This window comes from Ursus americanus, chromosome 4 (assembly GCF_024610735.1).
Source record: "Ursus americanus isolate L20-20 chromosome 4, mUrsAme1.1.p, whole genome shotgun sequence".
NCBI lineage: Eukaryota > Metazoa > Chordata > Mammalia > Carnivora > Ursidae > Ursus > Ursus americanus.
Genome location: NC_142130.1, coordinates 22139494 through 22164151, shown reverse-complemented (window position 1 = coordinate 22164151; position 24658 = coordinate 22139494). Strand labels below are relative to the sequence as shown.

General features: G+C 40.0%; 2 protein-coding genes across 3 annotated transcripts in view; one reads left to right on the top strand and one right to left on the bottom strand.

Annotated features, from left to right (window-relative positions):
- Nucleotides 1-14686, bottom strand: part of MAP3K13 (mitogen-activated protein kinase kinase kinase 13) — a 162064-nt gene extending 147378 nt beyond the window's left edge. Inside the window, exons 1-2 of one of the 2 annotated variants that reach the window (XM_087861469.1) lie at nucleotides 14601-14686; nucleotides 12601-12727 (exon numbers count right to left, since the gene is read on the bottom strand). The gene's annotated coding sequence lies outside the window, so the exon portion shown is untranslated. Of the gene's footprint in view, nucleotides 1-12600; nucleotides 12728-14542 lie in introns of both variants that reach the window. The other variant, XM_087861470.1, reaches the window with a different exon arrangement.
- A 7951-nt stretch (nucleotides 14687-22637) lies between these two features.
- The window catches only part of EHHADH (enoyl-CoA hydratase and 3-hydroxyacyl CoA dehydrogenase), a 46104-nt gene continuing 44083 nt past the window's right edge, over nucleotides 22638-24658 (top strand). Inside the window, exon 1 of the mRNA XM_045776613.2 lies at nucleotides 22638-22833. Coding sequence (XP_045632569.1) covers nucleotides 22760-22833 — 74 coding nt within the window. The 5' untranslated portion in view covers nucleotides 22638-22759. The remainder of the gene's footprint in view (nucleotides 22834-24658) is intronic.

Here is a 24658-nt window from a genome sequence, read left to right as displayed (position 1 = left end):
AAAGAATAGTCAGAGAAGAAGGAGGAAAAACTATTTCCAGAAAAGTTAAGTGATTATCTATGTCAATACTGTACAAATTATTTAACGACTACAAATTCAATTTATTATATATGTACCAATTTTGGAATAATTTTAACATCTATCTTCACCAAGTGATATTGGATAAAAATTTTGATAATCAGGACTTATTAACTTCATTTTAAAGTATATCAAATACTGTTGCAGAATATATTATACATGTGTATACATGTATATGTATATTTAAACTTCTTTTTAAATCTAGAACAGCATTTCCTGAAACACAATCGTAAGGTTATTAAGATTTTCTGGGCAAAAAAGGGTTCTGGTCACACATAAGTTTGGAAAATACTAATTTGCTTTATAAACTTTCAAAAAAGAATGCAACATTTTCCAAATTTATGTTGATTCAGAACCCTTTTGGGTTATAGAGCCTTTGGCTGTGTCAGGCGTTCTGACTAACATCATTTGGGAAATATTGAGTCAAAAGTGTGGACATATTCTTTGTCCTCACTGTAGCAAAATTTGTGTCAGCAAAGAAGTTGGAGGATATTTTCTTTCTGCTGCTTCAATACTTACTGAAAACAAGATCTTTCTGCTTCTATACCATTGTATGCTGGACGATATGATGACCTTTGCATTATTTTTACACTGATAGTTCTGTTTCAGGTTTTCTGTTGCTCATCAAATGCCAAAATGAAAAGATACTTGATTTCTTTAAAAATGAATCTGAAGTTCCAGCAAATAAATAAAATATGTAAAGTACATTCAGTTACTGTATTTTTTTTTTTAAAGATTTTATTTATTTATGTGACAGAGAGACAGCCAGCGAGAGAGGGAACACAGCAGTGGAGAGGGAGAGGAAGAAGCAGGCTCCCAGCCCAGGAGCCTGATGTGGGACTCGATCCCGGAACGCCATGATCACGCCCTGAGCCGAAGGCAGACGCTTAACGACTGTGCTACCCAGGCGCCCCTCAGTTACTGTATTTTTGTTAGACTAATGTAGATTTATAGATTAACTATAACCCAATATGATCATTAGTCAGCCACATGTTCTACATAATGCTTTTGGTAAATATCACTTTTCCTTTATGAGAATTGTCCATTGTAATGGTTCTGGGGTGTTATTATGTCTCCTCATATTCTTTCTTTGAAATATGTAGAACATAAATGACTTTTTTAAAAAATACACATTTTCATTATTTCTCAGAAAGCCTGATGTTGTTTAGATCTCCTCTTTCAATCCTAAAAAATAGGGCAGGACAGATTTTACTTCAAAAAGTACTGTTTATCTCTGTATCAGAGATAGAAAGGAGAAAGGTAAAAAAGGAGGAAAAGTCGAAGAAGAGCATATTTTGCCAGTGGTACCCCGCCTAGCTAACTATTCTCATCTTTTGCTTCAAGATGCCAGCTCTGTTTAATGAAGTACTGCAGTGTAACTGCCAAGGCCTGCAGCCTACGCCCACCCACACCCCCTGCTTTCTCTCTGACCTGCAGGGGGCTCCACAATTCTGACTCAGTTTTAAATGACGAAGAAGACAAAATAGAATTAGGGAAGCACACATCCCATGAGCATGAAGGCACGTACTGTACAATGTCCCATTTAACTTCACGCACACACAAGGTAGCTCTCCTTCTGATTACTGTATTGGTGAGATTTCTTGAAGTCTAATTCATCTGCTTTACTCCCAATCCTTCACCCCAATTCAGTTATTGATTGTGTAAAACCTTTTTCCAGCTTCATTGTGATATAATTGACTATAACCTTGCATTGGTTAAAGTATACGACGTAATGATTTGATCTATGTATATACTGCAGGATGGAAACTCTATTTCTAAATTGCCAATTCTCTACTTCAAAACGGAGGCTACAACCACTGGAATCTCGTATTATCTCGTGATCAGAGTCAGAGGAACTGGAGTAATGAATGTCCTGGTTGGAATCTTTGACAGTGGACCCTCAAAAATATTCCATTAATAAGTCTGAATCAGCCTTGGAAATGTCCTGTACACAACATAAGTGGTGGCTGGGAGCCATGGCTATCACCTCTTGGATGTACCAGAAGCTCTATTATCGATAGACTACTCATAGACTATTCGTGTTTTATACCAATAGAGAATTTCCTTATACAGATAGCAAGTTCTTTCTAGAAGAGTCATTTCATGACTTCTATAGTTAAATCAAACAGGTTTTCTGTGTTTCTATGTAAGACTCAAATGTCGGATAGTGAAGAGAAGGGCCATATGCACCCCAATGTTCATAGCAGCATTGTCCACAATAGCTAAATAGTGGAAGGAGCCGAGATGCCCTTCAACAGATGACTGGATTAAGAAGATGTGGTCCATATATACAATGGAATATTACTCAGCCATCAAAAAGAACAATTTCTCAACATTTGCTGCAACATGGACGGGACTGGAGGAGATAATGCTAAGTGAAATAAGTCAAGCAGAGAAAGACAATTATCATATGGTTTCACTCATTTATGGAACATAGGAAGTAGGAAGATCAGTAGGAGAAGAAAAGGAAGAACAAAGGGGGGGTTAACAGAAGGGGGAATGAAGCACGAGAGATTATGGACTCTGGGAAACAAACTGAAGGCTTCGGGGGGGGTGGGGGAATGGGATAGGCTGGTGATGGATATTAAGGAGGGCATGTATTGCATGGTGCACTGGGTGTTATACGCAAGTAATGAATCATGGAACTTTACATCAAAAACTAGGGATGTACTGTATGGTGACTAACATAATATAACAAAAACTTATTTTAAAAAATGTCAATAGAGCTGAGGTTGAAAAACTCTTAAAAAAAAAAAAAGACTCAAATGTCTGTGATGACCTGTGCCATAGAACAAAGTTCATGATTCTGGTCCGATGATCATTTCTGAGCAAGTTAATTCTTTAATGAATCAAGTTTACAACCTGCCTTTAGCCACTATGGAGGATAGTCTATGTCTTAATCTTATTCAGTTTAATGTTACTATACATTCTCTTTCTGTTGTTCTCTTCATGTCTTCATCTCATTGTACTGTATGCAGTTTTAGAAGCCACTTCAAATATTTTTTAGAACAGTGTAAGATATAAAATTAACTCATCTTTTAAAATCATTTAAAAGCCTTAAGTTCCAGGGGGGCCTGGGTGGCTCAGTCATTAAGCGTCTGCCTTTGGTTCAGGACGTGATCCCAGCGTTCTGGGATCGAGCGCCGCATCAGGCTCCTCCACTAGGAGCCTGCTTCTTCCTCTCGCATTCCCCCTGCTTCTGTTCACTCTCTTGCTGGCTGTCTCTCTCTCTATCAAATAAATAAATAAAATCTTTAAAAAAAATAAAAAATAAATAAAAGCCTTAAGTTCCAATAATTCAGGTTACAGGTCTCATTGTCCTAAATATGCACCTGTGAGTACAAGCTGAATTCATTCATTTCATTTAATAAGTATGTTCTAAGTGCCTACCATGTGTCAGGCACTGTTCTGGGTGCTGGGGGAAACGATGGTTAATAGTATGTCTGTCAGAGGTAAGGACTGTGGGAAAAATAAAGCAGGGAAAGGAAATAGGAATGCCATGGGGTGGTGATAAGTTTACAATTTTAAATAAGATGGTCAGAGAGGGCCCGCCTTACTGAGGTGACAAACCATGACTGGAAGGATCAGAAGATGAGGGATTAAACGACATAGGTATCCAAGGCAAGTGCATCCCAGGCACAGGGAGTATCAAGTGCAAAGTTCCCAAGGCAAATGAGAGCTTTGCATTTCTGAGGATCAGCTAGGAGATCAGAGTGGCTGGGGTGGACTGTCAGATGATCCAGAGATGAGGCGAGAGCAAAGGCAGATCAGGTAAGGCCCTGGAGACCATCATAAGGACTTTGGCTTATAAATGGAATGAGATGAGAAGCAACTAGAAGGTTCTGAAGAGAAGTTACATAACCTAGAAGAATGTACAGTACCCGAAATGTCTAAATGAAGAGAGAAGCATTAGTCTGCAAATACTTACTGAATCCATACTATTTACTAGGATTTTCCTAAGCACTGGGTATATAGTGGTAAATAAAAGACACATCAGTCCACACTTTAGTCTTGTGGGTAAGAATATTGACAAATGATTAAGCAAATAATTATAACTACACTAGGTATGAAAAGAACTGGGTGATTTTGGAAATAAAATTCAGGGAGGGAGGTCTAATCTAGTCTGGGCTATAGAGAAAGGCTTCTTGGAAGAAAAAAATATTTAAAGTGAGATTGGAAATAAAAGTAGGAGCGAGTTAAGTGAAGAGGGATAAGAGGGACAAGAACACTCCAAGCAGAAAGTATCTGCAAAAATCCCTGAAGGGGAAAAAAAAAGTCATCTTCAGGGAATTGAAGGCCACTGCAGCTGGGTCTAAGTCAGCAAAGAAGAATGCCTGAAGAGTTGGGGTTGAATTCTGAGGGCAGTAAGATGCCAACAGTTTAAAACAGGAGCCCAAGAAGATTAGAGTTGTATTTTTTAAAGATGACTCTAAAAGCAACGAGCTGAGAGGAAGAAGGAGCGAGCACGGGAGGCCGGTCGCAGCTGTTGCAGAAGTGTGGGCAAAGGTAACAGAAGTGTAAATAAGAGTAGCAGATGCGGGGACAGAAAGACGGAGAGCTTGAAGGGTACTTCACAGGTAGGAAAGGCAGAATGTGATGATGGATTACAGTCATGAGAGTTGAGAAAGAAGGTCCAGAACAGCTAAGGATGCCTAACTAGTTTCCCGGACCTTTTTGGATAGACAGATCCTATCTTCCTCACCAAGAGAAGAGAGACACCAATGTGATTCCTTTTGGGCGGAGGGACAAGAAAAAGATGATCCTAGAAGCTGATAAGCCTTTACGCCCTCGCTGTCAATTGTCAGACACAAAAGAGCTTCAATTTGCACAATGTATGCAATTTGATCTGTTGTCACCAATGTATGAAACTTGGCTATGGCTGTTCAGAAAAATGAAACAGTTGGATTCTACCTCTTAGACCTTCTGCTAAATATTCATATAGATTGATGTAATTTGTAAGCAGGGAACACCAATATTTTCTACAGCATTCCATCAAAGCTTATATGTAAGCAATCCAAGGCACCAAATATAAATTTTCAGTACACTACAGCTCTGAAGAAGTAGTTCTTCACCAATGAATTGGAATGTATAACCCCTGGAAGTAGCCAATCCCTCCTGTTCGTGGGCCCTAGAAAAGCCACTTATTCCTCATCAATGCTGTCACCAAAAAGGTGGATATCTTTTTTTAGGAAAACAGTTGAATAAGTTAATACCAGTGGCTTATTTATCTTAAATCATTAAAGATAAATTCAGTTACTCAGAGAAAGAAAAATTGGCATTTTCTCTTCTAGAGACCATCAAACGCCTAGTCATGCTAGGTGGAGTCCTATAGCCATTCTCAAACATTGCTAAACTAAGTGGGAGTTGTACTTTGTTTTTGTTCTTTCCATTAGGTCAGAGAGATAAAAACAAAAAAAAAGTTAAAAGAAAAAAACATTTGATACAATCTTTCTACTAGTAGAGGTTGAACCAGCCTTACGTGTTTGAATAGTCTGGGTGTCAAAGTGGATGGTATTATTAAATAAAATACCCAGAGGTCTAGAGGCTTTCTCTGTGCTCTGAAATTACAAAATCTCATTAATAGACCAAAAGTCAAACTGATATGAACTGTCAATTCCTGTGTCACAAGCGGTAGTGGTATGAAGTGAAAAGAAAAGTCTCCTAAGAACCCAAATGCGTAGGAAAGCATTAGTACTAAAATAATACACCTGGATCAGCGACTGCAACTCATAGGGGAAAAATGCATTTTATTTAATGACCAAGTACACAAACACAAACACACACACATTCACACATACATATAACTAAAACACACTTACTCTTACCATGTGGGATGCAGTGTGAAATGTTCTGCTTTACGCGCCTTCATTTAAAAAAAAAAATGCTGGTCACGACTTGGAAACAAAGGTTGCAAGCCACGAATACAAATACAACATGTAACGGCTCTAGAGCATTAGAAATGCTAACTTAAAATTTTAGGGACATGTATAGTCTTCCTCCTTCTTAGAATTAGCCCACAAAAGTACTCTGTGTACCCAGAGAAAAGAAAACTTAACCCAGCCTCGTTCCCGTGTATTCAGCCTGGACATGGTGCTCGCTTTCAGTGTGCTTAAATCATCTACCTTCCCAGGTCCCAGAGCGGAGGGAACGACTTGTAACAGGACTCTAGGTCTGTACTGCACATTTTATATAAAGTCCTTTTTATATATTTCATTTGACCCTCACAACAACCCTGTGAGGTAGGCAGGGGAAATAACATTTACTTTACAGATGAAACTAAGCTCCGGAAAGGCTACGTGACTTTCCCAGGCAGAAGGCTCTTTTCTCTAAACCACTGATGGTATAATTTGACCTCAAATATTTTTACCACTTCATTCTCATTTCTTATTGTTGGTTCAAGTTTTTATAGGATACAACAAAAGACGTGATTGCAAACTTATCATACCAAGTTTATGCTTCTATACCGATGAAAACTTACAGCCACAGGATATCTATTCTTTTGGAAGGCCCTGTTTCCTTGGCTCCAATCCAAAGGAACATAAGCAATATGAAAGACCCTAAAGGCTAAGGAAATTGAAGAGAAATCAAAGGAAAGGATATAAAATGGAATGTATTAGTGGATTTTAGTCCCTGTAAGCTTTTACTTTTGTGAGAGGGTTCAATGGAGAGCTTTAATGCAGATGAGACTTGAGGCTTTTGAAGAGGATCTAAGTCTTGATGAAGTTATTCAAACTCAAATCTTGAATGCATAATGATGGTAGGCCCCAGGGTCTTCAAAAACTTGTACTTGATGCTTTAAAACAAAACAAAACACACAAAAAAAATTCTACCAGCAAGTCTAATAAAATTTTTTAAGGGTTTTAAAAAGCTTTACCTCTTTGGTCAATAATTAATCAGACTACCAGATACCATGCTGAAAGAATAGAAAGAGAAAACCAAAATGAAATAAAGAAGAAAAAAGAAAAGGAAACAAAGATTTTAAAACACAGAGTGTACAGAGTAGCTTAATATGTTTACCGGCTTATCTCTTCGATTAATATTGCTTTAAATTGCAGAATTCAAACTTCTTACAGAACCACCTTGCGCTGTAGTCAGAGAAACTGATTTAATGATAATTTCCAGAATCTCTCTGATCACTATCTGTGATATTCGATTATCTTAAAGGTCTTTTGATCTTTGAAAGCATGGCCAAATATTTGTTGGAAGACAGAGCATAAAATAAAGTTGATTTTGTGGGGTAGAGAAAGAAATTGAGCTAGGAATATTATGGTCTGAAAATATTTAACAAGGGAGAAAAGTCAACAAAGCCTTTTGTGCTCATTCTGACTTGTTTCTTTTTATTTCATGTATACCTATAAACCTGCCTTTTTTCCAAGAAAACTTTAAGCTTTTAAAAATTAATAATAATGGGGTGTCTGAGTGGCTCAGTCGGTGCGGCGACCAACTCTTGATTTAGGCTCAGGTTGTGATCTCATGGGTGGTGAGATCGAGTCCCGCAATGGTCTCCGCACTCATCGGGGAGTCTGCTTGGGGATTCTCTCCCTCTACCCTTTCCTCCACTTGCACTCTCTCTCTCTCTGTAAAATAAATAAATAAATCTTTAAAAAATTAAAAATTATAATAATAGCAACTAATATATACTGAGTCTATACTTTGTGCTGGGCACTGCTCTAAGCATTTTACATAGATGAATTCATAACCCTCACAGCAATCCCATGAATCTGATATTATGATCCTCAATTTACAAATGAAGAAACCGAGGCACACAGAAATTAGGAAATTTCTGGTAGTCTACCTGGCTAGTAAATAGTGGAGTTAAGATTCAAACTCAGGCCCTTTGGCTCCAGAATATCAAACTATGCCCACTACTCTATAAAACTGGTTTCAGTGCAATAAAAGTGACCAGGACGAAGGTTTTCTTCAAATCAGTGTTGTGCCATGTCCTAGTCTTTCCCTTTCTGATATTCTCATCAGAAAGTACAGTGACTAATTTAAGTTTCCAAACAGGAGTAAGGTAGAATCAGTTTCAGCTGTCAGTACTCAGAAGTGACATTCTGCAGGAATGTCAAGGAGTTTAAAAATAAAGCATGCCACTAAAATATTAACAGTAGTAGGGGAGTATAGGTAACTTTAGCATATATATATATCATATATATATATATGATATATATATCACCCCAAAGTATATTTCTTTATTCTAACTTTTGTCAAGTAGACATAGATCACTTGTATAATAAAAAAGGTTGTTTAAGCATGCCAACACCATTATTAGCATTAATAGATATTAAACTTACACTAGCACTCAGCCTACTCACAATTTGCTACTTCTAGTACACTGTGGAGTTAGATACCAGTTAATTAAGCCTATTAGAGAGGTGCCTGGGTGGTTCAGTTGGTGAAGCATCTGCCTTCAGCTCAGGTCATGATCCCAGGGTCCTGGGATCAAGCCCCACATTGCGCTCCTTGCTCAGCGGGGAGCCTAATTCTCCCTCTCCCTCTGCCTGCTGCTCCCCCTGCTTGTTCTCTCTCCCTCTCTGTCAAATAAATAAATAAATAAATATCTTTATTTTTTTTAAAAAAGCCTATTAGCACTACCTTTAGGGGCGCCTGGCTGGCTCAATCGGTTAAGTGTCTGTCTAGGGCTGGGGTCATGATCCCAAGGTCCTGGGATTGAGCCCCACGTTGGGCTTCCCACTCAGCGAGGAGCCTGCTTCTCCCTCTCCCTCTGCTCCCCCTACCTGTGCTCTCTCTCTGTCAAATAAATAAATAGAATCTTAAAAAAAAAAAAAAAAACTATCTTTTAAAAAAGTCAATAAACTGAGTAAGGACCTAAGAAAAAGCATACGGGTTTTGTCTTATAATTTGGGAGCTCAGGTAATTTTAAAATTTACTTCCTGGTTACAGGTAAGTTGAGGTTGGTGGATAAATGATGAGTGGATGAGTTAGGAATCAGTATTTAAAGACAGGGATAACAGAATGTATACTCCTACTGTAATAAATATTTCATTGCAGTATAAAAAAATTTGAAAGTTTGAAAGGAACCTTGACAATAATCTAGTACAATCTCCCATACAATAAGAAATCCCCTCTACAACATTCCTGATGTTCAAACTCTGCTTAAGCAACCCTATGACCCAAAGTTCACTGCCTCTGGACACAACCTGCTCCCCTGCTGAGTAATTTTATACCTTCTCTCACCTAGCCTCAAATAACTGACAACATGTGTGCTTCCTAGTTTTTCCAACTCTTCCAAAGTCTTCTATTTTCTTTTTTTTTTTTTTAAGATTTTATTTATTTATTTGACAGAGGAGACAGCCAGCGAGAGAGGGAACACAAGCAGGGGGAGTGGGAGAGGAAGAAGCAGGCTCCCAGCGGAGGAGCCTGATGTGGGGCTCAATCCCAGAACGCCGGGATCACGCCCTGAGCCGAAGGCAGACGCTTAACGACTGCGCCACCCAGGCACCCCAAAGTCTTCTATTTTCTAAACAAAATTGTCCCAGTCCCCTCAGTCTAGATCATCCCTAGTTGTCCTTTTACATAATCATAAAACTGGTTAAAAACAGTTTTCTTATTCTTTGAGGTATATCTAATGACCAAATCAGTTTTTGTAGAATAATGTTTTATAAGTTAATCGATCTAGTTCATCCATCTTGGTCATACATAACTGGAAAGCTAGGAAAGACTTATGGTCCTAGCTCAAATTCAAATTGAACAGCAATACATTTTTGAGTTCTCCCTTCTTTTCTCCTCCTCAAAACAATACTACCAAACAGAATCTTAAAACATACCCTCAACCATAACCTTACATGTTTGCTAGATTTTAATTTTCTCTCAGGCTTCTATCTACCTTCCTATCACTTGAACCTGTTAATGATCTTAAAACATCTAAAATTATTTAAGCTGCTCTCATAATCATGAATTAGCCCATGACAGGCCCAGCTCTAAGATTTTAAAAATCTGACTTTTTTCCTTCCTGTGCTAACTGGATATCTTCCTCTCCAGAACTTTTGGTTTTCCAGAAAATTGTATATATATTATGTGTAAAATAATATATATATATATATATACACATTTTTAAATACATATTTACATGCATACACACACACACATATACATGTATCTTCCCCAATGCTATATTATCTACATGTAACTTTTATGTTCATGTGCTCCTTTCTACGTAATACCAGACAAAACATAATCCATTCTATCCCATTAATCATGACTCAGCCCCCAGATAAATGGCCTTGATTTTTATTTTAACAAGATACACAATCAGTGGTATCATAAAGGTATGTATCTTACAAAGCTTATTCTCAAGCAAGTTTCAAATAAAATCCCATTACTAATGAATGAAGATTACTATACCTTTAAATTTCTTGTATTCTTGTATTCACCTATTATGATTATTCCAAATTTCCCACAATTAAAGTGTGGAAAGACAAAGATGGCTAGAGAAGTAAAAGTCACAAGAAATTTTTGCGGAGTCCCATGACAAATAATCAGCCACTTCAAAAGATTATTCTTGATACAGAATGAGATTATCCATATGTATCTAAAGGATCTTTCTGGTTTACTGATTTTGCTAACAGAGAGAATAAGTTATTCTTTGAAATGCTTTAAGCCAGCTCTAAACATCAAGAACAGAGTGAAATAATAACTAAGACTTATTTAAAGAATAGAGTCCCTCAATAGCAATTCAAATAAAACAAAGTCCATCACATTCAGTAATACTGAGAGGCTCAGAAGGACCATGCCAACACAATAGAAACCTAGCTTGCAAACAAAGATAATATCCATATTACCTAGAGAGGCCAGTAACATGCTACAATTGTATATGAGTATTAAATTCAGCAGCACTAAGCACTTAGTTTATTCATAAGAATAATAATCTAATGTGAAGGTTAAAAACCTATCATAATGTCACCAAACCTTCCATGCAGCTCTGACAAAAACTTCACTCACTTATACAACCCCATTCCCTTTGAATAGTGCAAATAATTATAAGGACAAAAGTCATAAGGAATAGTTGTAGGCTCCATAGTTCTTAAATTAACCTAAAGCCTGGTCATTTGTTTGTTTCCAAGTATTACAAAAACATGTTCACAGTTAAAAATTGAATCCACCAGGGGGCGCCTGGGTGGCGCAGCGGTTAAGCGTCTGCCTTCGGCTCAGGGCGTGATCCTGGTGTTATGGGATCGAGTCCCACGTCAGGCTCCTCTGCTATGAGCCTGCTTCTTCCTCTCCCACTCCCCCTGCTTGTGTTCCCTCTCTCGCTAGCTGTCTTTCTCTCTCTCTGTCGAATAAATAAATAAAATCTTTAAAAAAAAAAAAAATTGAATCCACCAGAAAGAGTACACATATGAGTCATCTTCCTACCATAGACCTATAGTCTCATTCACCAGGAGTGCCTGTCTATAGTTCTTCATACATATTCTGAAGAAATTTTGCATGTATACATATAAACGTATGCTTTTAAAAACACAAATGAAAACACACTATACAAACAGTTCTATATTGTTTTTCTCAGTTAATAATGTATCAGAGATTTTGCCATACCTCTGCCTATGGGTTAGCGTCACTCCTCCTAAGAGTTACAAAGTACTGCATTGCATGAAGGCATTTATTTAATCAGACCTCTGTTGAGGGATGTTTAGGTTATTCCTAGTTTGTTTGTTTCTTAATTTAAAATAATACGGTAGTATCTTTATATACAAATTTTTGTGTGCAGGCGCAAATATATCTAAAAGATGAATTCCTAGAAGTACTGACTAGTTTTGGAAGCAAATTCTAAACAAGAAGAGCCAGTGTCCCTACAAAGGAGACTGGGAAAAACTACAAGTATAATGCTTAGTGATTAAAAGGTGCCAAACATTATCACAAAGTTAGAAGTTAAAGATCTGAAAGTTAAACTCCTAAGGTAAAATAGGAAAAAAAAAAAAAAAAAAAAGAGAGAGAGAGAAAATTTACCCCTGGGACAGAAAGATAAAACCTGTAGAATGAATCCCGTAAGTGATTTTTTAAAAGAAAAGAAAGGAAAATAGCAAAAATAAAGCAGGATAAAGGGAGAAAGAAGACATTTTTTTCAACTTTTTTTCTTGCTTTAACCTAACATATAAAGTAAAATTGGCCAGAAGATTTGGTACATATATTATCACAGAGCCAAACTTGGATGTGAGATGATTTAAATGACTATCTGAAGCCCCATTCCTACAGGGTATCCACACATTGATATATTCTACCAGGTTCTAAAGTGTTGAAAGGAGATGTCCCCCAAAAAGAGAACAGAGCAGTAGTTATCCAGGAGTAATATAACTTGCCAATCTCTTTAATTTCTGATCAATTTTACAAGGAAATCGTAATAATTACCTCATATATACAGAACAAACCTCTCTTTGGAAGATCCAGATTAAAGCATACTTTGAAGATTCGTTCTATATTTTTCAATCACAATCCTACAATTTCCTAGACCAATCCAAGGCTGTTCTATTTCTCACCTAACATAAAACATAGTCAACAACTTACCTTCCCCAAAGTGCTAGGATTTGAATGCCACAACATAAATTGATTCATGTTTTTGTCCATTAATGGTCCGTGGATTTCTTTAAATGAAGTCCATGTTAGAGTCCATAGATATCAGTGTTCTGCAAAACTGAAAACCTCAAAAAAGTCAATGCACATACCTAAGTTACCACTTAGATACTAAATTATGAATAATAATTACAAGTTATTAGTATGAATATAGACACTTAGATATGCAAAATTAGTGGATATGACATTGAACAGCAGAATGAGGTAGCAAAATTATACTTTTTTTTAAGTAAGACATTACTTTTAACAAAATCTAGAAGATCTCAAAACACTGCTTTGTACCATATTTATATGTATTCTAAAGGTGGCACCATAGTAACAGCTTGTAAAGATGGGAATGATTTGGATACCAACACTTTCCACAATAGGAAACCAAATTTTAAAAGCAGGCAAACTTTTTAAATTTAAACGAATACAATAACGTATTTACATGTCTACTTTCTGGGTTTTTTCAAACTATTTTTAAAAACATCTTGGATTTTTCTTTTTTAAAGATTTTATTTTTAAGCAATCTCTACACCTAAGGTGGGGCTCAAACCCACAACCCCAAGTTCAGGAGTTGAATGCTCCACAGAATGAGCCAGCCAGGTGCCCCTTGGATTTTTAAATCCAAAAATGCTTACTAGTTTCTTCTTTGTAAAAACAAACAAACAAAGGCATAAATTCAGGTTTTCCTACTCTATTATATCCAATCTAAAAAAGATTCTAGAATCTCTTAGGAGCTACTATCTCATTAGGTAGCACAAAGCCCATACACAAAATCACTGCATCCAGATGATTCATGCCCAGATCCCATTACACAGCCTGATGTGTCTGTCCTCTGCACTTTTTTTCCACTTGACAATCAAAATCAATCTGGTTACAGCACTTGTTCTTTAGGTCTATGGTCACTCTTCATCACATTTAAGACACCTAAACAAATATTTTACAAAGAAGACAATTTAATCTTCAGGGATTCATTCTTTTGGAGGCCTCCTACAAGTCTGTGTAAGGAGTTTATGTTATGTGAACACACCATGTGAAACCTCTGACTGGACTTTTATAAATTAATTTCACCTTTGTTATGAAATCATTCTTATTTACCTCTCAAATGTAAGAAGTACCCCAATATAAGAAAGATAACATGAAGAAAATGGAACGTAAGTTCATATTGCTGAAAAGAAAGCACTTAGAACACTAATCAGAAGCTCAGTGCTACAACTGTAGCTTATCATTCGTTCCCTATAATTACCTGGAAGTTCTTCATAGGAAAGTAAAGGAATCTGAGAGAAGCTGAATTAATTGCTTTGTCCTCTACCCCCACCATCAAAAATATTAAGACAAATTTATAGATTTCAATAATCCCACCAAACAACAACAGTGTTCTCAATCTCTACTCCCCCAGCATCCTCATAAATCATTGGTTAGCAAACTAAGTTGAAGTCACTTCTACACTCAGGTAGAGATCCTGTAGTTCAGGAGAAGTTCCCCCTGCTGAGCAAGAATCTGCTTCGTGCGTCCATATTAAATAATTCATTCAAACAACATCTAAAGAATACCAAATAGTGGCAAGGCACTGTCCTGGATTAAGAGATGAAGTACCTGTCCCCTGTTAGCAGCACCGAGGCGGGGGTCGAAGTAGGTAAGAAATGAACTCTAGGACGGCTCATCTCAACGCCCAGGCTCCATCTCTCACCCCAGAGCACCAAGGCTCAGGAGCCCACGACCCCCAGCCATGACCGATTCCTCAAAGTCTCAACCTGTATTTCCTCGACAGTCTCGGTCCTCACGACCCCGTTCCCGAATTTCCTCGTATCTCTCCCTCCCCAGGGAGTCCCACGCCAAGGAGGCTTTCCTCCAGCCTAATGCGAGATCCACCTCTCCCCGCCCGAACTACCTGGGCCACCAACGGCAACTTCCACCCTTAACCGGTCCAAGTTTGGCCCGCACGTTACCTGCGAGGAATCCAAGGTTCCAGGATGACCACAGACGCTCCGCCCCGCCCATCGCGACGCCCTCCACCACCAGGTACCGCCTCCAGGGCGTAACTTCCTGTGCATCACATCCGGCCGAAATTCCGCTGGCCCCTGTAGTCCCGCTGAGCGACCAAACCCCGCTAGTGACGTCACTTCCGACGTCTTCCTTGGTTTCCCCGGGATCCAGGCGCGCTCCACAGCTTGTTTGGGGTTCTTTCCCCCTGCTTTCTTTCACGACTATGTAGTCCCGCTCGAAATTCATTTTTTGTTTTTCAGACTGGCTTGCCAGCTTCTGCAGACTTCTGCATCACTTCCCTCTGCTCCCTCGGTGTCTTGAACACAGGATTGTTCCTGTGATTTTTCCGAATTTTCTGCTCAGTGGAGTGCTCCGGAGTGCGGGCTCTGAGGTTGTACCGTCTAGTCCAACGCTGCTTCTCACTTGTAAAGGTGTTACCTTGGCAAGTTACTTCACCTTTCTGTGCCCGTTTCTTTGTGAAGCAGAGATGATACTAGCACCAGAACCTAGGGGTGGTGTGCATATTACTTGAGATAATACATGGAAACCTCTGGCACAATGAAGCGCGCAATGAGTGTTAACGATTACAAGTACTCTCTTCTTTGCTGTTGAAAAAAGCTGGAACCAGTTTTCCTGTTATCTGTTGTATCCTCAGCTTTTAATCAAGTGATTAGTGATACTTGGTACCTTACTCTGAAGTGTGAGCTCCTCCAAAGATCGAATTTTGTGTAGGAACCAACTTCAGCCCTACTTGAAGTCACCTCCCTGCTTGGTTATTGTGCTAGATACTGGAAGAAAGATGAATAAAATCCAGGCTCTGTCCTCAAAAACATGGAAATAATAAATTGTGGAAGGAAGAAACCTAACCTAGGAAAAAATAGGAGACCAGTTGAGCTGAGGGTTTATCCTTATAACAAAAACTTCACAGAATGTTAGAAGTGAAAAAGAACTTTAGAGATAATAATTTAGTTAACCTCTTGATGTTACAAGTAAGGAAAGTTGGACCCAGAGAAGCAACTGACTGAAAGTCACACAATTAGTGCCAGAGCTAGGACCACAAGTGGAGTCTGAAAATGTCCACCACCTCCCTCCATTCCCCAAATCTGCCTCAAGCTGGTATAAGGTAAAAGCAGATTCACTTTCAAGACCTTCACTCTCAAGTGAGAAGGATCAGGAAAATCCCAGTCCAGGAGAGACGAGCAATGTAATCTAGCAGATGCCACACGATTCTGATGATCATTTGAATGTTCTGATCTGGCACTGCTGAGTTCATTTCAAATACAGTTAGCTCCCTCTCCCCTGGAAAACTTATATTTACTCAGAACTGAGGGGTTACGTATCAGCTCCTGTGAGCTCTATCTTCTGTTTTAACTGGCTGGACAGGAACAAGTAACAGATCCAAGCAGTAACCAAAGGTAAACAGAAAGACTGAGTGCATTGCCAATGAGGTGACACAATCTTTTTTTTTTTTTAAGATTTTTTATTTATTCATTTGAGAGAGAGCAAATGAGAGCAGGGGGGAGAGGCAGAGGGAGAGGGAGAAGCAGACTCCCCGCTGAGCAGGGAGCCTGATGCGGCACTCGATTCTAGGACCCTGAGATAATGACCTGAGCTGAAGACAGACGCTTAACTGACTGAGCCACCCAGGCGCCCCAACATTACACAATCGTTTTTAGACTAACCTATTGTGAGCAACTTCTCTTAAATATTCAGTCTTTGTTCTAGGAATATGACAAAGTTAGCATGGGTATTATTATTCAAATATTGGTATTAAGTATGTGTTCCAAATAATTAGGTAATTCTATAGACCCATAGAAGAATGTACTTGGCATAGATGAAATTTAAGTTTTCTTCCAACTCTAGCATTAAGAAAGATGACATTTTTAATGAATCTGTGGACCAAAAGAATTAAATAATCGGTTGAAAGTCACAAAGTTAGCCAGTGGCAGTCAGTAGAGAACTGACTAGAATCTAGAATGACTAGTTCTGACTAGAATCTAGAACTGACTAGTTCTAGAATCTCAACCTCCTGATTCCATTCATTCATTCATTCATTCATTCATTCATTCAGGAGAAACACCATGCCAGGCATTGGGTATTCATAGATGAATAAGAGCCTGGGTGGCTCAGTTGGTTGAGCATCCAACTTTTGATTTCGGCTCAGGTCATGATCTCAGGTTCGTGAGATGGAGCCCTGCTTCGGGTTCCATGCACAGTGGGGAGTCTGCTTGAGATTCTCTCTCTCCCTCTGCCCCCCCATGCTCTCTCTCTCTCTAAAATAAATAAGTTTAAAAAAAAAGATGAATAAGATAATCTGCTTTTGAGGAACTTTCTATCTGGTGAGGGAGGCAGAACTTTTTTTTTAAGACTTTATTTTTAAATAGTCTCTACATCCAGGTTGGCTCAGTCAGTTAAGCATCTGCCTTCGGCTCAGGCCATGATCCCAGGGTCCTGGGATCGAATCCCTCACTGGACTCCTTGCTTAGCAGGGAGCCTGCTTCTCCCTCTGCCTGCCACTCCCCCTGCTTGTGCTTTCTCTCTTTCTGTCAAATAAATAAATAAATAAAAGCTTTTTTTAAAAAGTATTTATAATAAGTACTTAAATAAATAAATAAATAAATAAATAAATATCTCTACATCCAACATGGAGCTCAAACTTACAACCCCAAGATCAAGAGTCTCACGCTTTACTGACTGAGCCAGCCAGGTGCCCCATGGTGGCAGAACTTTTAATGGAAAAATAATTTAGTGTTAATATTATCATAGGTCCATCTAGTTCCTTCTTTCAGTCAATGCACTTTTCCCCCCTTTGCCACCAAAATACCATAACTTGATGAAAATAAATGCAAAAATATGTTTTAATCATATTTAAAATCATTTGAATCACATTTTTAAGAGTCTGAAACAATCCCAATTTACATAGATCTTCTTTGGGTCTTAGAGTAAGCATTTGGGCTATATACCTACCTTTGCTATTAACAAGGCATGTGACCTTAGACAAATCACTTCACTTCTCTGGGCCTCAATTTCCTCTTTAAGGTTCTGCCTGGAGTAAACCTTGTCTTGTTCTGTGTAGTAGAAAACAATGCATATTTCCCACTATAACCACTAGTAGATGCACTTACTTTTCCTCCCTCCTTCTCTCCCTTCCTCTTCCTCCCTTTCCTTCCTTCCTTCCTTCCTTCCTTCCTTCCTTCCTTCCTTCCTTCCTTCCTTCCTTCCTTCCTTCTTTTCTTGTTAGTTCATCTGACCAAGACATCACTACACCTCGTTACACCTGAACAACCACCTATAAGGATAAAAACTGTGCATCCCAAGACTCTAAGAGATGACAGGCCTAAAATATTTGTTAGATGAGTGAAAGAATGAATGGATTCTAGGAGGCGCCTGGGTGGCTCAGTCATCAAGCATCTGCCTTATGCTCAGGGCGTGATCCCAGAGTTCTGGGATCGAGCCCCGCCTCAGGCTCCCTGCTCCGCTGGGAGCCTGCTTCTTCCTCTCCCACTCCCCCTGCTTGTGTTCCCTCTCTCACTGGCTGTCTCTCTCTCTCTGTCAAATAAATAAATAAATAATCTTTTAAAAAAATGAATGGATTCTAGGATTCTTTCTGGGCCCTTTTATCTCTTACTAATACTGCCTTTTCTTCTATTAAAATACTCTTTTGAAAGCTGTGGTTGTGGAAAGAGGAAGAAATGAGACAACAGGTAGGAGCTGGGTTGGGAGGAGAATGTAAAAGGCACTGCATTGCATTCCCAAAGCGAACATCAGTGCTCTGTGGTATTTATGGATGAAACCATTTAATGTCTGAAACTTATTTTAAAATAATATGGGAGAGTTCAGATAATGAAGATGGGTCATATATTGACATTGTTGAAGCTGGGTGTATTCGGGTTCATTATATTCTTTCTATTTTTTGTGTATACTTGAAATCTCCACGAAGTTTAAAATAAGGTAATGAGTGCGTTTCCCTTCCTCCAGTCAAGACCAAGTTCAAACTATCCCATGGAATCTAAATTTGTATACTTTTGACTGATGTGACAGGAATCTTGTCACAGATTGTGTTTTTGAGAAGCAGACACTGATATGAAGACGGGGATTTTCATTAGGAATGGATAGGAGCAGGATTGGCCAGAGGAAGATGTTGAACTGCTACTCAGGTTGAAGGAATCTTCAGCCAACTTGGGGGAGAGCTGAAGAGTGAGTGGTGCCCATCAGAGAGTATCCTGGGTCAGGTTGAAATGGCCAACCCTTTGCACTGGATGCTGTCTGCCTCAGGAAGGGTACAATTTCAAGCAAGGTGGCTCTCTGCAGCTGAGGCATATCCTAGAGAAGCTAACAGAGGGGCTGCCAGCTGGCCATGCTCTCTGGAGTTGTGCAGCAAGTCCTTCCTTGAAGGGGAGTCTGGGCAATGCCTCTGCATCTTCCACAAAACACAGCAGAATGTAGCTTCAACAATAGGGGATGTATTGACTTCTGTAAATGGACTGTTATGACAGGCATCGGGATTGGTTATTCCAGCAACTCAATGATGTCGTTCACGACCCATTCTTCCCCTCTCAACTCTGCCTTGGGTAGCATCTGCTTCAGTTTGTGGCCAGCCTCTCTCAGGGTGGCAAAATGGCTGTAGCAATCCACCTCACATCTACACACTGTGCACACTCGCAGAGGAGATGGACACATATTCAGTAGTTCCAAGACGATTCTCAGGCTAGAAGAGAGAAAAATATATATACATTCAGAGGGGCGTCTGGGCAGCTCAGTTGGTTAAGCGTCTGTCTTCGGCTCAGGTCATGATCTCAGGGTCCTGGGATCAAGCCCTGTGTTGGGCTCCCTGCTCAGCAGGGAGTCTGCTTCTCCCTCTCCCTCTGCCCCTCCCCATGCTCGTTCTCTCTCTCTCTCTCTCTCAAATAAATAAAAATCTTTTTTAAAAAATAGCCAAAAAGTGGAAACAACCCAAATACCCATAAACTGATGACTGGATAAACAAAATGTGGTATATATATATAAATGAACTATTATTCAGCCACTGAAAGAGATGAAACACTGATGCATACTATACAACACGGATGAATCTTAGAAACACGCTAACACAGCCTCCAGAGCCAGACACTGTGGGTTAAAACTTCGGTTCCACTTTCAGTAGCAATGTGGCCTTAGGCAAGTTAGCTCTCTGTGCCTCTTCCATAAAATGGTGATAAAGAACGATACCTTATCCATGGGCTGTGAGAAGGACTAAGTGTGTCAATACATGCAAAGCATTTAGGACAAAGCATGGCACATGGGAAGAATGAAATGTTAGTTATTATTTTATTTTGTATTATTGTGTTTATGATCATTAGTGTACTTAGCTGGAGAAACGACTTGAATCACAATATGGTGTTAGAATTGAATACAATGTTCTACAGAACATCCAGATGAAAAACAAATAAATAAACGGTTCTGCCTGCATATTTCAAAGGAGGAAACTTGTGCAATTTTAAGTGTTAAGCCTTTTCTTGTGAAACACCAAAAGCCCATTTTTCTAAATGTTGTCATTTATTACTTTGGTATGCATCCTGCCAATTTAAAGGGCTTTTTCCCCTTTCCCTAAAAAATAATGTCAGATGGAGGCTGCATCTTTTCTGTTCATTTTAATTTCTTAAAAGTCCAATAGCCTTCAGGCGTAGCTGGTAAGGTCCAAATCTTTCTCCTTGTGGTGATTCATATGAAAAGCTAGCTTGTGTGGTTATTTAAGGATAAACATTTCCCCACTCTGGACAGTTTTGCTCTCTTTAGGAAAAAAAAAAAAAAAAGCCGGGGTGCCTGGGTGGTTCGGTTGGTTGAGTGTATGACTCTTTATTTCGGCTCAGGTCTTGATCTTGGGGTTGTGAGTTCAAGTCCTATGCTGAGCTCCACGCTGGGCATGAAGACCACTTAAAAAAAAGAAATCAAATGTAACTTAATCTAAACTATGAATTATGATTCGGAAGAGTGGAAGTCATTGCCATTTCTGTAGCTTCAAATACCAAGATTGCCTGGTTGCTTGTGGTGCTCAAGTCATCCTGCCCCATAAAAGGGCATCTACTGCAGTAACCGCAGGGGGCTGTTATGGTTTGAATTGTGTCCCTCAAAAAGACGTGAAGTCCTAGACAGCAAGACCTGTGAATGTGACCTGATTTGGAAATAGGGTCTTTTCAGATGATCAAATTAAGATGGGATCATTTAGTGTCCTTATAAAAAGGGGAAATTTGGTTGCAGAGATACACCCACACAGGGAGAACACCATATGAAAACTGCAGTCATGTTGCCACAAAGCCAGGGAACTACCCAAACCTAGGAGGACCTGGAATCACTCCTTCCCCAAAACAAACAAAAATGTTACACTAAGTGAAAGACACCAGGTGCAAAGGCCACATATTGTGTGATTCCAATTATATGAAATATGTGGGATAGGCAAATCTGCGTGGTGGGTACAGGGTTTATTTTGGAATGATTAAAATGTTCTGGAATTTGAGAGTGGTGATCATGTACACCTTGTGGATATACTAAAAATCATTGAATTGTACACTCTATTTTTTAAAAGATTTTATTTATTTATTTATTGGAGAGACAGAGTGAGAGAGAGCATGAGAGGGGAGAGGGTCAGAAGCAGAAGCAGACTCCCCATTGAGCGGGGAGCCCAATGCTGGACTCGATCCTGGGACTCCAGGATCATGACCTGAGCCAAAGGCAGTCACTTAACCAACTGAGCCACTAGGCGCCTTTGAATTGCACACTTTAAAAGGATAAATGGGATAGTGTGTTAGATCTCAATTTAAAAATTCATTATCCTTTAAAAAAAGACAATATCACTTGAAATTTTCAGAGGCATCAGAGATTGATATCGCCTGTAGAAGTTGGGTTTTGTCCACTGGATTGTTTGTGATTGGGAGGCCACTAGAAATGAGGGCTGTCCTTGCTAGACTGGCTGTCCCTGATAGGTTGGATACCTTCATACTGCGGCTTGTTCCCAGGACCTCAAAGCAATCCTACTTTCCAAGACTTGGAAACTGTTTTTATTTCCAAGAAGTCAAAGAGTATGAAAATAGTCCCTAATCCTAGCTGAGATTTGCGAAACATCAGTGAACGAAATCATTCCATTGTTTTGTTTTGTTTTCCTCTGAAACTTCCAGACTGCCTTACGACCACGTGATGGACTGTGAGGGCCACCAGGGGCTGATGGCATCTAGAAAAACCTTGTTTCAGTGGTGCACTTTTGGAGGGAAGGGGCTGGGCCTGGTTTATCTTTCGTCTTCTGCCCAGGCCTAGCACATAATAGCTGCTCAATTCATGGATGAATGAAATATTAGAAATCACAATCCTTAGGAATGACAGAAGAAGAGAGGGTTTTTTTTTTTCCTTTTGTCTATTTTGTATCTATATGAGATGCCAAATGTTAACTAAACTTATTGGGGCAATCATTTCCCAATCTATGTGAGTCATTATGCTATACACATTTAACTTATATAGTGATGTATGTCAATTATATCTCAACAACACTGGGGATATTTTTTAAAAAAGAAAAAAGAAGGTTGGGGCAGACAAGATACCCATACATTTCACTAGGTTGCGCGTTATAGTAAGACAGATAAAATTACTGTTCTGTAAGTGGTTGGTACCATACCGGTGAAATTCATGGTGCGTGTATTTTATGTTCCAAGCGCGTGTCCTATCACCTAATCGGTAAGACCCCAGGTATCTATCTCTGTTAAGAAGGCTCTTGAAGATGAAAACTGATGACAGCTCCACCAAGTTAGTGAACCCAGAAGTTGTCCAGCGAAGGCAGGGTTGCAAACTTCGACTTGCTGGCAATCACACCTATTTTCCACCGTCCTCCCGGATCTACGTGGCGATGCGAACCTAAGCAGAGAAAGAGAGCACAGGCGCCTGCGGAGCGCGGGGGCGGGGAGGGGGGACGAGGAGAAGCGTGTGGGAGGGCCGGCGGCGGCGCCCGGGGCCTCCGGCGGCTGGGGGCGGTGGGAGGCGGCGCCGGGCTCGCATTGGCTCAGCGGGCGCCCCTCCTCGCCGGGCCGGCCCCGCGCGTGGGGGAAAGCGGCATCGCCCAGCGCGGGGAAGCGGAGACGACCTCCGCAACCGCGGAGACATGGCCGAGTACACGCGGCTGCGGAACAGCCTGGCGCTAATCCGCCTCCGAAACCCGCCGGTCAACGCCATCAGGTAACGGGCTCGGTGGCCCCCGGCCCCGGGGACGGCGCGCCCTTCGCCGCCTGCCTGCTCTGAGGCTTTGACCCCCCTGCTGGTTTAAACGCGGAAAGACACCGGCCCAGATGGAACCGCGGCGCATGCCAGGGCCTTGTGCTTAAGTTAGCTTGGTTAATGTTCGCGGCGAACTCTAATCCCTGCTTCACTGGTGAGGAAACTGAGGCTCAGAGGCAGACGGAGGGCTACTAAGTGGGGGGGATCTGGGCTCGAACCCGGGTCGGCCGTGCCAGCTTCGTGCTCAGCCCTTCTGCTCGCTAGCAGCTTTGACTTATCTGGTGTACGTTCTGTTCCAAAGGTGAACAATGCTGGCTGGACCTTGATCCCTCACTTCCCAACCTCAAGTCCAGGCCACGCTAACAATGTGTGACGGAAAGATTTAAAAATCCGATGAGAAGGTGGCTTCACATTTGTAAAAAAAAAAAAAAAAAAAAAAAAGAAAAGAAAAGAAAAGAAAGAAAGAAAGAAAAAGAAAATAAAAGAGTAAAGAAGGTCCTCATTAATGCCAAGGCAGTGAAAACAGGTGAAATGTGGTGTGGTGCAGAAATGCAAAGTTCTCTCTCCTGATCTGTTCTAAACTCAAGGCCTTGGTGCTTCCGTGGAAGATATGTTTGGAGTAAGCCTGTTCAGTAGCATTTCCTGAAGAACGAGTGTTTGAGCAGTTTATCTTCTTTTACTACATCGTGAAGCGCCTTACTTATTAAACATTTCACAACAATGTGTGAGGTGTACTTGCAGCCCTGCTTTCAAAACTGGTGGTTTTTCTGTTTTTAATTTTTAAAATGTTTAATTATATAGGTTTGGTTCTTGCATATTTTTGTAAAAAGGATACTGATCCATCAGCCCAGGAAAGAACCACCCATCCTCAGAGAGTAGGATTAACAAATTATAATTTACAAAGAATATATAAAACAGCAAGAAAGGCCTTTGGTCAACGTTCTTATCACATAGGGCTGGAGCCAAAAGAGACTGGAATGAGGAGGCCTGCTAATTTTAACTGAATTTTTACCTTAGTGTCATCAGATTTGATTTTATCATGAGTATTAGTGTAATTCTTATTTTTAATATAAGTCATTGCATTTAATAATACAAAAAAGTGCAGGAATAAAATCCTACAAGAATATGTCCACTTGCGATTCTCAGGAAAAAAAGCAAAATATCTGTTATTTTGGTTTTGATGAAGAAGAACAGAAGTGAAATGATTACGTATCCATTTTGGACTTGCGTGTGTTTTAGTTGGAGACACTAGATACTAGGACTGCGTCAGCCTCTGCTCATAACGGCAAACCATGCCCGTCGCTGAAATCGGGAAAAAAGTTTCAGTCTTATACCCATAACTAGAAATATTTTCTCATAACGACTTTAAACGTTTCTTGTATTTAGCCTGCCCCTCCCCCCTTGCAAGAGACATGTTTGTCTCTACCTCATAATGTGCTGGTTATGCCGGGGGCGTGCGCCGGCTTTGCACAGGTGTTAGCTCCCTGTCATGGAAGTCCTTCCCAGCAGGCGCTGCTGCCTGGGGTTTATTTCAGCTTCATCAGGCTTTCTGTACTTGGGAATGCTTTCCCGCCCTTCCTTCTATCTTCTTCTGAAGTTATATACATATATTTTTTTAAGATTTTATTTTTGAGTAATTCGACACCCAATGTGGGGTTTGAACGAATGACCCCGAGATCAAGAATCACACGCTCTACCGACTGAGCCAGCCAGGCACCCATTCTGAAGTTGTATTTTACATCGAGGTATATACCCCAGCGTGTTCATCAAATTTAGGTTGCCTATT